Source organism: Pteronotus mesoamericanus, unplaced genomic scaffold (genome assembly GCF_021234165.1).
Source record: "Pteronotus mesoamericanus isolate MK-2021 breed Mesoamerican mustached bat unplaced genomic scaffold, CSHL_Meso_final contig_68, whole genome shotgun sequence".
Lineage (NCBI taxonomy): Eukaryota > Metazoa > Chordata > Mammalia > Chiroptera > Mormoopidae > Pteronotus > Pteronotus mesoamericanus.
Window position 1 is genome coordinate 30,030,300 of NW_026555234.1, and position 16,679 is coordinate 30,046,978.

Genomic DNA, 16,679 nt, shown 5'->3' on the forward strand with positions numbered 1-16,679 from the left:
CAGGTGCCACTGAAGGCGGATTTTTACATTCATACATCTCTCAACATTCATCGGTATATGTCAACATGATTATTAAGTACTTTTAATATACAACTTTTTAAAAAGTCAAGACACAATGTAAAAGTTTTTCAGAACAAAACTGATCAAAAGAGCAGATTATGCATCAATACACGGACAAAGGCAAGGAGAGACCAGCGGTTGTCTACACCCCACTTTAGTGTCGGGAAAACTATGTTTTATTCGGTGAGATAAAGCCTTTAAGGTGCTTAGCAGAGTGTCTGGCCCTAGTAAGCACTCAACAATTTATGGTTATTATTTTGACCTTAGATCTCTCTTAGCCATTTGGGATTCTGTTTTCTCACTTGCAGAGATGGGTCACAGCTGGTTTCTGAGGCTCCGGCTAGCCAATCTCCTATTTCAAGAAGTCTTCGAATAAATATTTGCTGAACAAACAGACAATGTAAACTGTCTTTCCTTGGGGTCTGGCTGAGTGCTCTTCAGAGAATCCGCAGGGAGGGAATACAGGATCCGTCTGCATTTCCACACGCCAGTGTTAGGGGGTAGAGAACACACAACACGCCCCTCATCCAAGACCAATGGCCGGAGCGGAGCGAGTCGATTCTCCGGGCTCAGGCCCCGCCCGAGGCAGTAGCGCCCCTCGCTTGCCAGCCCGGCAGAGACCCACCCCCGCTGAAGGCACGGTCACGCCCCTTCCGGCACAAGCCCCGCCCGCTCACCCCGCCCCGCCGCGAGCTCTACACCGGGTCCTCCCTGAGCCCGCCCGGGCCGCGTCCATCCTCGACGTTCTGAGGTCACCGACGGGGCTGGGCTGCGGGGGGCGGAGGGACGGAGGGAAGATGGCGGCCGCGGCCGGATATTGGCGCCGCCTCCCCCAATCCTGGAGCCGGCGCAGATGAGGCGGGTCGGCTGGGGCCAGCGGCACTTCGGAACCCGAGCTGGGGGGACGCTGGCGGTGGGGCCTGGCCCTGCTCTATGCCGGCGCCTCGGCTAGAGTGAGCGGCAACGGCGGCGACGCCGGCGACGCCTCTTTGCTCCGGCTCTTTACTGGTGGCTGTGAGTCTGAGCGGGTGGCGAGCGGCAGAGGCGGCGGGGCCGGGATGGAGGACGTTAACTCCAACGTGAACGCGGACCAGGAGGTGCGGAAGCTGCAGGAGCTGGTAAAGAAGCTGGAGAAGCAGAACGAACAGCTTAGGAGTCGCTCGGGGGCCGTGCAGGGCGCCGGCTCCCTCGGGCCCGGTAGCCCGGTGCGAGCCGGCGCGTCCACTCCCTCCTCCGGCTCGGCGTCCCCTCGGGGCTTCCCCTTGGGCCTGAGCGTCAAGTCGAGCAGCGGGGCCGGGTCGGGCCCGAGGCGGACGAGTAGCGAGGAGCTGCGGGACGCCACCTCCCTGCTGGCAGCCGGCGAGGGCGGCTTGCTGGACGAGGTGGAGCCGCTGCGGCCCGAGGAGCTGGAGCGCCTGTCAGGCTGGGAGGAGGAGGAGGAGAGCTGGTGAGCGCGGGGCGCCGGGCCGCGGCTGGGCGGGGACGAGCCCGGGGGCGGAGAGCGTCTTCCGAGGGTCCCCCGGTAGGGCACCTGGCGGGACACCTCGCTTTGTGCAGCCGGATCCGTTCTCTAACGGGGACTCGGGGCTTTCTCACTTTGGCTGGGGAAGGTCAACCGGACTTGGGGTTCGAGGCATGCGCTAGCCAGTTCTCTTCTGGGTTGTGCACCCTCTGGGTTTGGGATCCCGTTGGGGTCTGTAGGTTGGCACAGCCTGGGAAGGGCTGCTCGTCGTGGGAGGGGCCGGAGGTGGGAAACTGCGAGTAGGAAGGGATCCTGCTTTGTGTGACAGGGAATAAATACATACTGGCTTTGGGAGGGTGGCCTGGGCATTTTGTGTCGGGGAGGGGTCTGTTTGATGAGGTGTCTCCGGGAGCGGTGCTGACCGTAGTGGCCTCTGTGCAGTGGGCGGTGTTCTGGACAAGAGGGATGTGGGTGCATTTCGGGCGGCGACGGGGAGACCGTGTGAACCAGCACTCCCCTTCGGGCAGTAGGGTAAAGCCTGCTTTGTGTAGGGAGGGCAGAGGATGGTGCCGCTTTGTGTAAGAGTCAGGGGTGGAACAGGAGCCGTGGCTCTTATTTCTGTAACAAGCACTGGGTCTGGCCCCCCCCCCCTTTTTTTTTTTTTTTTTGGTGGAGCTGGACGGTTATCACATCCGTCTTTCCTTTCCATTTTTAAAGAGGGCTCTTGGAAAGCCAAAGTTGTTATTTTCATAAGCCAACTTCTTGATAAAATTGTGACCCGCACCGTCATGTCACTTCCATAAATAGAAAGGATATGAGAGGCAATTCCCCTCATATTTTATTGCAACCGCATAAAGCTGTCTAGGGGAAATTCTTTCTCTTAATTTACTCTTTTATGAAGTTTTAACTTTTGGCTAAAATGTTTCTACTCTTTGTTGAAATTGAAACATGTTAGAGAAGTCAGAATCCTTCATGGACTCTGGTAATTGCAGGACTATAACTTTACAGCGCTCTGAGGTGGTTAAGAGCTTTGCCTGGATTCAGGCCCTGGCTCTGCCACTTAGTAGTTGTATGACCTTGGGCAAATTACTCTGAGCCTCATTTTCTTCCTCTATTTGATGGAGAAAATAATAGATCTTACCTCTATAGAGTTGTGAAGATTGAAAGAATCCGTATACGCTTTTAGCACTAGGTCCGGCATGCAGTAAACTCTCCAAGGCTAGCTGCTCTTACTCTTAAGCCTAGTTATTTAAACCAAGAAATATTTCCAAGATCTTAGAAGAAGATCCTGTGGAAGATTCTAAAGAGTCTTAAAAGTTGATGCCTGTCCACTAAGGCAGTTGCAGGCTTTTGGGGATCCAAGTTCTATGCAGTTAAATAACCTGGACACATACAGTGAATTGTCAAAAAAGAGTGATAGAACAAAAAGTTCTGAGAGTGATCAGAAATTGAGAAGGAAATAATACGCCACAGTCGCTGGGGCAAACTTTAAGGACTAGAGGTGGTATTGGAGGGAGGGAGAGTGGGAAGGGAATTTTATGCTCAGACAACTGCTGCAGCAGTCAGAGATATTTGTAACTCCTAATTAGGAAGGTTTGAATTACAGAGGTACTCTTGAACAGATGATGTCAAGCCTTTATTTTATTGTCAAGTGATAAGAAATATTATTAGAACTGACTATGATATTGACTATTGTTTCATATTAGCATGAAATCACAACCTCCCAAAGGAATGTTGGGTATGTATACACTTTAAGGGAACCCAGAATCATCTAAATAATCATATTTAGATTACCATCACATGCCTCTTCCAAGTGATGATAATGAGACTCTAATATAGAGGGTTAGCTGCACTCATCAGTCCATTTTAGATTATGTATTATTAGAACACATTGACTCCACTTGCAGAAGCTGATTAAGTCTTGCAGCTTTGGTTTCACAGTGTAGGATTTGTTGAGGTGAAGCAAGTCTTAAATACTTAAATACTTTTGACTGGGTAGTTCCTGCTTACGTCTTTGATCCTGGCTACATTTCTTGATGTTGTAGATGTTCTGTACTTTCTGGAAAAAAAAATCTGCATGAATTGAAAGTTTGATAAATATATTTGAAGTGCTTTGGGATATGTGTTCAGAGTATAAGTTGAACGGGGGTGGGTGTCAGTGGCCAGGGAGGAAGAGTCAAAGAGTCAAGAGGTGTTTTTAGTAAGCTTAAAGTCTTTCCATAACACACCCATTGTACCTTCTTTTTCATGTAGAGGAATTGCTTATTTCCCCCACTGTGTACCATATAGTGCCAGTTCTGAATGTGTCAGTAGATACTGTGTGAAAAAAATAGTGGAGGGTCTGAGGTCAAATATATATGGGATAATAGAAATTCAGCAAAAATAAACAGGTTTTTTTAATGCTGGACTTTTTGATATGCTGATGTGAATTGAATATAGTAAATCTCTAAGTGTTGTGGTTTCCTAAACTTACCTGACATCCTAAGGAACTGGTGTCTGTAGAAGATACTTAGAAAACAGTGCTCTAGAAATAGTGATTTTACAACTCCTTCTTCCTTTTTTGTTCCAGCTTCATGACAAAAGTACATTTTACACCGTAGGCTAGTACACACATGTATATGGATAATTGAAACAAAAGTTTCACACAGCTACAGTCACTTTTAGTACGTGTGGTACCCTCTAATATTTTCTGTTCTATTTCTTTAGGAAAAAATGCTGGTAACAACCAATTCAGCTTATTTTGTGACCCATTAATGGACTGTAACTCCCAGTTTGAAAAAAACTATTCCAGAACAACTAGGAAAAGTCTAGAAGAAGGAACTAACATCATTGTGTATCACAGTATGGCATGTCATGCTATGCCAGGTAGCTTATAAACATTTTTGCACTTAATTGCATTTAATTTTTATCCATTTATGAGGTAGGTATCATCTAGATAAGGGAACTTAATCTCTATTTTAAGCATTAAATGAAACACAGTAAATGGTAAGAGTCAGGTTTGAAACCAGGTCTTCATGACATTAATGCCTATGCTGTTTCCACTATTTTTTGCTTTTTCCAAGTCTAATCTCTTTTCTACAGGATTGACTCCTTAAAACATTTGAAGACTACTAGGATGGTCCTCTAACACCTTCTCCCTAGAACTGTACTTAGCATTTTAGGTGATACTTGACCAGACCGTGTGTGGTGGATATAATTGCTTGAGCTAAATGTTGTTGCTTTGAAATCAAATATTTCATTAACAGTTTTAAATTCTGTTACTTACGCTTAATATGAGCCTGCAGGGTCAGATACACTCTGCATCTTGTAATGATATTTCAGATTGACAATATTTTGTTCCATTGATTGGAGGGGTAGGCCTAAACCTTCTCCAGGCTTACTGTCTGTCACCTTGCCTCAACTGAACTTCAGTTTTCTTTGAAGGATGTTTATTTGGCCTATTTGAACAAACTATTGGCAGAAAAACAAAAGCTGAAGAAGAATACTTCTGCCTACTCTTTGTCATCTAGCATCATTGTATACTTTGCTCCATTCTTTTTTGTACTAACCCTCTTCATGTAACTTTTTCTCCTTAAGTTTTTATTTGTTGAGATAAAATTCACACACAATAAAATTTACATATTTAAAGTATATAATTTACTGATTTTTTAGTATATTTATAAAGTTGTGCAACTGTTACCTCACAATTTGATTCAAAACATTTTCATCACTCTCCCAAAAAACTCCAGCTCGTTGTCAGTCACTTCCTATTTCCCCCAGACCCCAGCGCCACTTATCTACTTTCTGTGTCTATGGAATTGCCTCTTCTGCTTCTTTCATATAAATGAAATCATATAATGTGTGGCTTTTGTGTCTGGCTTATTTCATTTAGTACAGTGATTTTCAACCTTTTTCACCTCATGGCACAAACTAATTACTAAAATTCTGTAGTACACAAAAAGTATATATTTTTTTGCTGATCTGACAAAAAAAATAGGTATAATTTTGATTCATTCACCCCAAATGGCTATTGTTGTCTTGGCTGTTGTCATTTTTTTAATTTGACAACATAAGGGAAAAGAGGTCAGTCCCCTTGACTAAATAGTCAGGTATTGCATGTTTTATTCCAATTTTTTTTAATGTATTGATTTTAGAGAGAGGAAGGGAGGGGGAGAGAGACACAGAGAGGAACAGGAATTTGGTATTCCACTTATTTATGTATTCATTGGTTGACTCTTGTATGTACCCTGACTGGTGATCGAACCCACAATCTTGGTGTACAGGGACAACGCTCTAACCAACTGAGCTAACTGGCTAGGGAGGTATTGCATGTTTTAAAAATTCTTGCAGTGCCCTGACCAGCATGGCTTGGTGGGGTGTCCTCCCACAAAGCTGAAGGTCACCCGTTCAATTCCTAGTCAGGGCACATGCTTAGGTTGCGAGTTTGGTCCCCAGTTGGGGCGCTTGCTAGAGAAAACCAATTGATGTTTCTCACTCACAGCAGTGTTTCTCTCCTTCTCTTCCCCCTCCCTTCTCCTCTCTCTAAAAAATAAATAAACTTTTAAAATTAAAAAAAAAAAGTTGCAGCACACTGATTGAAAATTGCTGATTCGGTGTAATGTTTTCAACATTCATCCGTACCGTAGTGTGTATCATGACATTATCTTTTTTTACTGCCATTCATGTCTGAATAATATTACCCCATTTTGTTTATTCATTTATCAGTTGATGGGTATTTGGGTTGTTTCCACCTTTTGACTATTATGAAAAATGTTGCTATGAATATTTATGAGATTTTATATGGATATGTTTTTATTTTTCTCAGGTATCTACCTATAAGTGGAATTACTAGATAAAATGGTCACTCTGTGTTCAACTTTTTGAGAAATTGCCAAATTTTTCTATAGTAGCTATGTTATTTTATGTTCCCACCAGCAACATATTGTACAAGCATTCCAATTTTTGCATATCCTCGTCAACACTTGTTATTGTATATCTTTTTTGTTATGTAGCCATCAGCTGATCTCATTGTGGTTCTCATTTGCATTCACCTAATGATTAATGATGTCCAACATCTTTTAATATATTTTTTTTGCCATTTGTATGCTTTGGAGAAATGTTGGCTTAAACCATTTGCCCATTTTTGTAATTGGATTACCTCTCTTTATTTTGTTAAGTTATGAGAGTTCTTTATATATTCTGGGTACTAATACCTTGTGAGAGAGATGACTTACAAATACTTAATATTATGACATCCACTTTATCTCTTTTTCTTTTGTTGCTTGTGCTTTTGGTGTCATATCTAAGAAACCTCTGCCTAATCCAAATTCATGAGATCTATTCTTGTGTTTTTTTCTAAGAGTTTTATAACTCTTACATTTAGGTCTTTGATCCATTTTATCATGGCAAAATACTTAAATATATAATATCAAATTTACCATGTTAACAGTTTTTAAGTGTACAGTTCCGTGGCATTGAGTACATTCTTCTTGTTGTGCAGCCCTCCCTCTCCAGAACTTTTTTATCTTTCCAAAATTGGAACTCCATACCTTTAAACAGTACCTGCGCCCCTCATCCCCAGGCCTGTGACAACTGCCATTCTACTTTTTGTCTCATATTTGACTACTTTAGGCGACTCATCCGTGTGGAATCAAACAGTATTTGTGCTTCATGACTGCCTTTTTTCACTTACCACAATGTGTCCAAGGTTGACTATGTTGCAGCATTTCTCAGAATTCCTTTCCTTCTTTCTTTCCATTTCTTTTCATACTCCTCAATGTCCAAGAAAAAACAGCAATTTTTTTTCAAATCCTTGCCAACATTTGCTTTGATCCATTTTGGTTTTTTAATATAATGTAAGGTAAGGGTTCAACTTTATTCTTAAATCTTTCTGTTCCTACACCTAAGCTTATATGATATATATGATGTTTATATTAAAATATGAAATGTATTTTTTATGGTAAAAAATCTCCATAAAATTCCGCCTCCCAAATGTGTAGTTCAGTGTTGTCACCTACATGCATACTGTTGTACAACAGGTCCCCAGAACCCTTCCATCCTGCAAACTGAAACGTTATCCTCACAAAACACTAACTCCTTACCTCCCCTACCGGCTCCACCCCCAGCTCCTGACAACCAAAATTCTACTTTGTTTCTGAGTTTGACTACTCTAGGTACCTCATAAGTGCAATCATGTAGTACTTGTATTTCTATGACTCACCTATTCACTTAGCATAATGTCCTCAAGTTTCATGCACGTCGTAGCATATGACATGGTTTCCTTTTTTAAGAAATACATTCCATTGTGTGTGTGTCTCTCTGTGCGGTTGCATCTATCACATTTTCTTTATCCATTCATTTGTTGATGGACACTCGGATTGCTTCTGCCTTGGGTGGCGGGAGCATTGTCCTTGGATGCTTCTGCCACTATGAACATGGGCATACAAATGTACAAGTCCTTACTTTTACTATTAGGTGTATACCCAGAAGTGAAATTGCTGGATCAAATGGTAATGCTATGTTTAATTTTTTAAGAAAACACCAGTGGCACCTTGGTTCTAGAACTTAATTTGTTCCAGAAGGCTGTTTCAGAAACAATTTGTTTGAAAACCGAATCATTTTTTTTCCCATTAGTAGAAATAATGTACATTGGATTAATCCATTTTAGACCCCCAAATTATTCCTTGTTTTAACCTTTCCTATATACAATACATGTCTAATATACTGTTTAATCTATAAACACTTTAAAACCAAAAAGGACATGAAATGTAAATTTAACAAAAAAACAAAAGGTACAGTAAAAAAAATTTACATATACAGTAGAACTACTGAGAGCTCCTGAATAGGAGAGGAGTGTTGGAAGGATGTTATTATTTGGAAGGGAGTCCCCTTCCATAAAAGCATTAGGTAGCTGTTCTTCTTGGATTCTTTCTCTCTTTTGTCTCTTAGCTCCACTAGAACTTGCTTCAGACTCACTGGGCCTCTGTCTCAGTATAAACCTATCCAGTGATGTTTGTTTTTGCCTGCGTTTTAACACTTACCTGAAGTGAAACACTGCATTGTCATTGAACAGGTTTAACAGTGGTTTGCTACTTTGTCAGGGTGATTTTTCTCAATAAAACTTTGCATTTCTCCCCATTTCCCAAACATTTCCTTGATTAGTGAAGTAGGAATATCCTCCCTCCCCCTTTGCCCCCCCGCCACTTTGAAGAGAACTCCTCAGCTGCCATTTGTTGCTGCTCCCTGAAGGTCTTTGAGTTCTTTGGTGTTCCACTCAGTGTTATGATCCTCCACCAACTCCTCCACATCATCACCATCCATGTCCGAGACCAAGGACTCACCCAGACACACAGTATCCTCCACAACAGACGCAGGCTCATGCTCATAGCCCTCAAAGTCTCAGCAACAGGCTCAGGCCACAGTTTCTTCCAGGCTGACTACATGGTCCTGGAAGACACTTCGCCCATCCTTTGTCTGTGTGCCTCAAGCAAGTGAGGATATTAAACCTTTCCTTCCAGATTCCCTGTGGGTTAGTTTCAGAGGTCACCTCAAAACACCTCTGGAACAGTGCCTTTGTGTAGAGTTTTTTAAAATGTGAAATGACCTGCTGGTCCATGGGCTGGACGGTAGGTGGCAAGAACCTAACAGTGATGAAGCGGTACTCCCCCACCAACGCAGCCTCCAAGCCTGGAGGGTGGGCAGGAGCATTGTCCTTTACAAGAAGTGCCCTGCGTGGCAATTGTTTTTCCTGGAAGTGTTTGTTCACACCTGGGACAAACATTTCATGAATGCACTCAATAAAAAATTGCCTCGTTACCCAATCCTTGCTATTAGCCCTCCATATCACATTTAAGTTGTTTTCCATGACATTATTTTGCTTGAAAATTCACGGTTTTTCAGAATGGTAGACCAGTAGAGACTTCAATTTCAAGTCCCCACTCACATTTCCACACAACAGTAACGTCAGTCTGTCCATCATTGGCTTGTGCCCTTGAAATGACCTATCCTCCTGTGTGATATAGCTTCTCTTTGTCGTCTTCTTGCAGAAGAGGCCTTTCTCATCACAACTGAACACTTGGGGAGCAGATCCTTCAGCCTCTATGTATTCTTGAAATTTTGTCATAAAATTATCAGCAGCTACTTTGTTAGAACTGCCAGCCTCCCCATGCTTCACTACACTATGAATCCCACTTCTTTTCTTAAATTTGTCAAACCACCTCCTACTAGCCTTGAATGAAATCAGTTTCAGCACTTGTTCCAGGGGTGTCTTTCAGGAGGTCAGCATGAAGCACCTTCCTTTTTCACATATCATTGCCTCCAAAATGCTATCACCAGCTAACTGCTTTTCGTTTATCCAAATCAAGAAGAATATTTCTACCTCTTCAGTTGCCTGTAATCCTTGTTTTGTGAGCACTTTCACACCTTCAGCAACATCAACACTCTTGATGACCTCTTTATGTTTTAAAATTGTGCTAATCATCAATTTCACCATGCCATACTTGGTAGTCAGATCAGACACATGAACACTTCTATTATACTTTGCAGTTATTTCTTTTTTAAGCTCTATAATTCTCACAACCTTCCTTTGTACTTTGCTTCTTAGGATCCATTCATGGTGACTTACTGTATGTATTTAATAGTAATAAGCAGCAACAAAAGCAAAAAAAAAAACACCCCAAAAATAATCATAGCAGTTTCCTGAGATGTTAACTACGTGAGGTTTAGCGGTAAACTGACTCATGCTCATGCATTCTCTTTTGTCGCCAGAGAGACACATGATTGATCATACAGGTATCAGCATGAAAGGATTGTCAGGTTGAGAACCAACTGAAGTTTTGACAACCTAGGCATTTTTTTCATGAACAACTTGGTTGAGAACTGGTATTGTTAAAGATGGAAGACATTGAGAACTGAGATTTGAATGTATATGGCTGAGCTAGGATGTATATTTAAAACTTTTTAACCTTTACCTAATATTAATTGTTATTTTTTTATGTTATTTTTAATAGATTTATACTGTTATTCACCTTTGGCTATTATACCCTCTCCCCCATTCTGTCTTTTGGTTATTTGTCTTTAACAACCTGAGGGCTATGTACATCTTAAAAAATTTCTTTACATAAGAAGCCCTTTTTGTACTCCTTATTATTGTTCTAACTTGGCCTTTGGAGTTCCTGGGAGTCAGATAACATAGTAGCTAAGAGCCTTGACTCCAGAACTAGGTAGCCTGAGTTGGAATTCCTGCTTCCACCCTTGTTAGCCATGCAGCCATGGGTAAACCACTTAATCTCTGTGCTTGAACCTCTTTGTTATCTCTGAAATACTGAAATGGGAGACTTTCAGAGATTTCCTTGGTGTGTACTGACAAAAGCCCAGATGGTATAGCCTACTACACACCTAGGTGATGTGGTGTACAGCCTATGGCTCTGTAGGGCGGAAAAATAATGTTTCCTCTACCCTTCAGGGTTCTTGGCTAAGACATTCCTATAATAAAAGACAATTAACAGGAAAAAACCAAAAGTTTAATAACATGTATACCTCCTGTACACATGGGAGGGACCTGGGAAAACTGAGTATCTCACCAAAATGGCTTAAGCCACCATCTTAAGTACCATCTTCACTCAAAACAAAAGAAGTTGGGGGTGAGGGAAGTCAGTTATGGGAGGTTACCGGAAAAAGCACAGTAAGCCAAGGTAAGGCAGGTTTAGGTCATTGTCATCTATATTGATAAGAGTTTCTAGAGATAAGGTTTTCCTCCTCTACCTGCTACACTGAGGGAGACACCCTGACAAATGGAGACTCCCCTTACAAATGTCAATGTCCTTCCAAAAGGTGACTTCTACTTGGTTTTCAGAGCTTCTCTCATATCTGCTGTTTCTTAGAATTAAACAGCCTAAAATAATTATTATATTAGAGACATATTTGGGAACGACAAGTTCCATTCTCCTACAGTTCCTAGACTATAGCATCTCCTTATACTAACTACTGTAGGCAATTGTAACACAGTAGTAAGCACTTACTTGGTCCTAAGATATTGTAATGTTGACAACATCACTATCCCATAGGGATTCTCAGCCCCTTTGTAATCTTATGGGACCATCCTGGTACATGTGATTCTCATTGTCTTGTCATTATTGTCTTTTCATACAGCACATGACTATAGAGATCATTGTACTGATCACATAGAATTAAGTGTATTATATGTAAAATATTTAAAACTGTTCTTGGCAGAAATTAAATGTTTAAGAATTAGCTTTCATCATTGTCAATATTGTTTTATTATTTTAGTCCCAGATTCACCAAACTTTGCATTGAACTTAAAACAAAACTTTTTATTTTGGAAAATTTCAAATTTATACAAAGTCAAGTGAACAGTAAATGAACTTCCACTTAACATATTGCTTATCTTTAACACTTGCTGTTCTTGTTTCACCCATACCATTCAAACGTCAGCCCTCTGGAACATTTTGAAGCCAGTTCCATCCCAAACATCCTATCATTTAATTATTGAATATTGTAGAAGAATATAAGGACTTTTTAAATGTAATCACAATACCAGTTTCATACTCCCCAATTAAAAATAATGTTCTGAATGTTTTTAGATCACATATTCTAAAAATTGGTTTGCACATCTGTTTAGAATTTTCTTTCTATTCTGGTATAAACTCTTAAGAAGAAATGGCCTTTTTCTTCCAGTACTTTGATCATTTTCATTTCCTTAGGTAATTTGTCGGTGACTGTCAAAACAGGTCTAGTTCTTCTCATTCCTTCCTCGGCCTTTTGAGATATTAAATTATTGAGATAAATCAAGAATGACTTATGTGTTCTGCCATGTGCAGGGTGAAGTTTTCAGCATATGTCTAAATACTTGAAGTTGTCCAGTATCACTATTAGCATCTTTTCTTTGTACTAGAATTGAAATTTGCATCAGGTAAATAACAATATCTTTATCCTCCCTTGGCCTATTGGTCTGTAATCAGCTACTATAATATCATCTTGTGTAAACAAAAATTAATTTTAGACTGTTATAAAGAATAAAAAAGCATTTTATTTTATTTTTTTTTAGCAAAAAGGGCTGCAGTATAACAGATACAGATATTCAGGGAGGAACCTATTTTTTTGCTCTCCCAAGACAAAGGAGGGGTTACCTTTCATAGAGAATTCTCTTATACTCACCCACATGTGGTTCCCATTTTGATCCATTTCATGTAAGTGAGGTTTCCAAATTGTACATTTCTTATTGGCTGGTATAGATGAATTTGTGAAGTTCTCATTGGACAGGACAGTTCTCAGTCCATTGGCTGAAAAAGGAAAGCAGGACTTCCCTATGGAGGGTGACTCAGATGGCGTAGCAAGCAGGGCATAGTGCAGGAAGCCCAGAGTTCAGTCTGAGATTCTTCCCAGCATACAGAGTATATGAGGAGCCCCTGTCAGCACATGGCTGTTAGACTGTTATTATTCATAAAATTTGGATTCTCTGTTGACTGTAGGGAGATAACCTTAGCAGACAGATTCCTTCTCAGGGTTCTAATCAACTGAATCTTTCAGGATCCACACTTGTTTTTACATTTATAATAATTTAACATTCTCTGTACTTTGATCCATGTACTTGTAGTCTTAGACACCCACATTTTTGTAAAACCAGGTAACTTTAGTCTTAAATTTTCAGAAATCCACATTTTCTTCATTGAATTTATCTAAAACATACCTTTACTGGCTAAGAAAGAGTCCTGGGTCCCGCCTCTCCTCTCTGCCCTGGCTGTCCGCCTCCACCCCACCCTCCTACCTGGATGACTGTTTCTTCTTTAACTCCTTGGTTGTCAGACTTCATACCATTTGATTTTCTGGCAGTACTGGTTATTTTTTGTTTTTAAATTTGTTGTCCTCCTTTTGGTTGTGCAAGGAGGCAAAGTGTATCTAACTATGCCCCCATCTTGGCTAGAAGTCTGTATAATTATTATAACTTATGAACAGTTAGCAGTCACTCATTGTTTAATATCCTGAAGGGTTTCTTCTCCCCAGACTGTTCTTTACCAAGAAGGTGTTACTTTAAAGTAACTTTGAGGGTGGGGTGGGGGGTGTGTGTGTGTGTGTTTTAAATGAATCAGAAGTTACACCTAGATGAGGGTTTTATGGCCTTCTTTATAGTGATTTTCCAGTGATCCTAACATGGTTTTAATTTTTTTCACTAATGAAAGAAATATTTAGAGCTCCTGTGTGAGTAACGCAGTATTAGGAACACTGAAAAACATATGAAGGTTTCGAGTTGTTAAAAAATGGAATTTGGCCAAGAAGGGCCACGTGGCTGGTAAAATAATATTAGACTAATTCTGTATAACTCTGGGAATTATTACTAGAACAATAGGTATAAATTAGAGGCAGGCAAATTTTTATTTAACGTAAGAAAAAATTTTCTAGTAGAACTGTTCCTAGATGGTATGGACTGCTTTTAAAATGTGTTCTAACTTTTAGCAGTAAAGGCTGCTGAATAGTTCTGTGGCAAGGGGTATTTTACAAAGAGATTAAAAAGTTGAATTAGGTTACTTCTAAGTGTTTTGGTTAAACTCTCTCTTTGTGATTAAGATACTGTAATCTATTTGGGAGACGAAGTGCTAAGCTTGAATGTGGCAGGAATCTTGAGCAATGGAAGCATCACGGATGTTTTTCTTCTAAATCTCTGGCACATTTCTCTGAATATCTTCAGTAATGGCAGATTCTTTTTCTCTTGAGGATAGGTTTGAAAAAGTCATTTTTATGTCTAGAGAATAAAAATGAGTTAGCAAGATATTTAAAGTCCTCAGCACTCCACTCCCTATTCACCTTTTTCCTAGATTTATTTGCTGTTGCCAGAAAACTTCATGAATATTCATAGTCTGTTAGCTTTTGATGTTCATTCTGCATAGAGCACCTTGTTTCCTCTCCTTTGTGAAGTTCTAAATTCCCCACTTGGTTTACTTCCTCTTCAGTGTTACCTGCCACCATTTATATATCCTTTTTTAGAGTTATGTAACAGGACAACCTTGTAATTTTAGTCTCTCTAGATTGTGACCAATTTAAGCAGAATGACAGTATCGTATTTATTTTTATGTTTCTAAACAGGCTCATAGTATCTTGTGTGTAGTAAGGTTTAGTTACATTACATTAAATTTAATCAATCTGATTATCAATGCTGTTAGGTTGAAATGAGGTGACACTGTAAAATAATGAGACCAAATTTCTTGCATGACTTGCATGACCCTTATGCCAGTTTACAGTTGAGGAACTTCACATGTACTCTACATAATAGCAGTATTGAATGTGTACTCTCCCATGGTGAATTAAAGAAGAAAACACTGTGAAGACACTGTGTCTGATGGTAAAAATCAGTTTTAAAATGAATCAAAATGGTGATGTCTGTCTTTGGTAGGATAATAGATGTACATTGTTTTAAATTTCTTTGCGGGTTTTTTTTGTGATTTTTACATTTTCTCTTGTGAACGCAAATTACTTCTATCATTTAAAACATTCTGTTCATAAGAGTTAAGTCAGTTTTGTTACTCTGTGTTCATATAGATGGGGATCATGATACATTCAAAAGCTGTTGATGTTTTCCTTGTTACTTAGTGGTAATAAGTGAAGAAATTTAGACATGCGTTTTTGATAGAACTGGAGCCCAAGTCAGCTGATGTATATGCTCTTACAATCTGTTACTCATTTTTAACTTTGTATTTTAAAAATGACATTCCACAAGTGTAAATATTAATGAGTTTATCAGATTTACCTAAATAAAGTATGTAGCCTGTTTTTGCGGGGAGAACCCTAAACTTCTTTATTTTCCAGGAATGTCAGATAAGGAACCTCAAAACTGTGTGGCTCACATCTCATGAGCCTTCTGAGCCTTCTGATGTGGCAGCTTTCCCTCAGTGCCATCTTTGGAGGCTACCCTGTTTGCAAGTCTGCATTCCAGACTACTCAGGGAAGCTGGTGTTGATGCCCTGGTACCCCAAAAGGACTTTTTCCCTTCTGCCACGCACCCAGACCCCTGCTTCCTTGCCCCCTGCTAGGAATATAGTAATGAATTTGTAAAAGCATGTAAGTTTTAAGGCTATCAGCAATGTAAGTTCTTGTTTTGCTGGTTCCATTTACTCAAAATCACATCATCTGGGAGCTTTCATTTGGGAATCTAAAGTATGACAGAAATGGACATCTTTTGGAACGAACTAGCTTACTTAAAAGGAAGCCTTTTAAAATAGGTCTTTAAACTAAGTGTGGTTCAAAAAATGCAAATCATAGAGTTGCTTTGATCTGGGAAGAGGCTTAAATTCTGGAATAAAATTGAAATTTCTTAAGGGTGTTAGAGAACTGTTGGGAAGAGAAGAAAAAGTGATATCTTCTTGAAACATAAGAAATAATAGAAGCAAAACAATGCAGTATCATAATATCTGACATAAATTTGTGAAAATATTTGGAAAGGTAAGATAGCTTCTAGTTAAAAATTAGAGGTTTAGAATTCATGAGATGACTTAAACTATTTCCCACTTCCGTAGTTTACTAGAAGGACACACTGCCATCCTATTACTTTGTTCAGGAGCTTCTGCTTATCTCCCTTGAGATAGTAAAAAAAAAAAGGTACCCAACCCTGTGTGGATATTATGGTTGTTTTGTTTGAAAAGTGTGAATAAGAAGCAGGGGTTGGCCAGGCCAAGTCTGTAAGTGACCTCTGAGTCTGATAAGCTTGAAGAATGGAATTTAATAGATGCTATCCAGTTAGTGAGGCAGTTTTTAAGTATGCACTGGATGCCTAATTAGTACTATATTTTATCATTATAATGAGATCAGATTGTATGTCTTAACTATGTGTGTAGATATAGAAAGAGTACTTTAATTTAGTAATTTTAGGATGTGACTATCTTTTGAGTGGAACTGCTAACTTCCCCTTTAAAAGGGAGATAGTGGGTCTTGCAATGACTTGTCCATAGTGACATTTTTATTTGCCTTTAGTTATTCTTAGCTAGGGCTGATCTAGAGAGGGTTAAGAAACAAAATTTTAAAAAACTTATGACTCTTCCCTGGCTGGTGTGGCTCAGTTGGTTGGAACGCCATCTCATACACAGAGGGTTGCAAGTTTGATTCCCAGGTAGGGCACATGCTTAGGTTGCATATTCCATCCCTGGTCAGGGCGTGTAGGAGAGGCATCTGA

General features: G+C 40.1%; 1 protein-coding gene across 2 annotated transcripts in view; it reads left to right on the plus strand.

Moving 5' to 3' along the window:
* Positions 1 to 952: 952 nt before the first annotated feature.
* SLAIN2 (SLAIN motif family member 2) overlaps positions 953 to 16,679 on the plus strand; it is an 82,085-nt gene continuing 66,358 nt past the window's right edge. Inside the window, exon 1 of one of the 2 annotated variants that reach the window (XM_054582147.1) lies at positions 953 to 1,507. In XM_054582147.1, coding sequence (XP_054438122.1) covers positions 1,119 to 1,507 — 389 coding nt within the window. In that variant the 5' untranslated portion in view covers positions 953 to 1,118. The remainder of the gene's footprint in view (positions 1,508 to 16,679) is intronic. The other variant, XM_054582146.1, reaches the window with a different exon arrangement.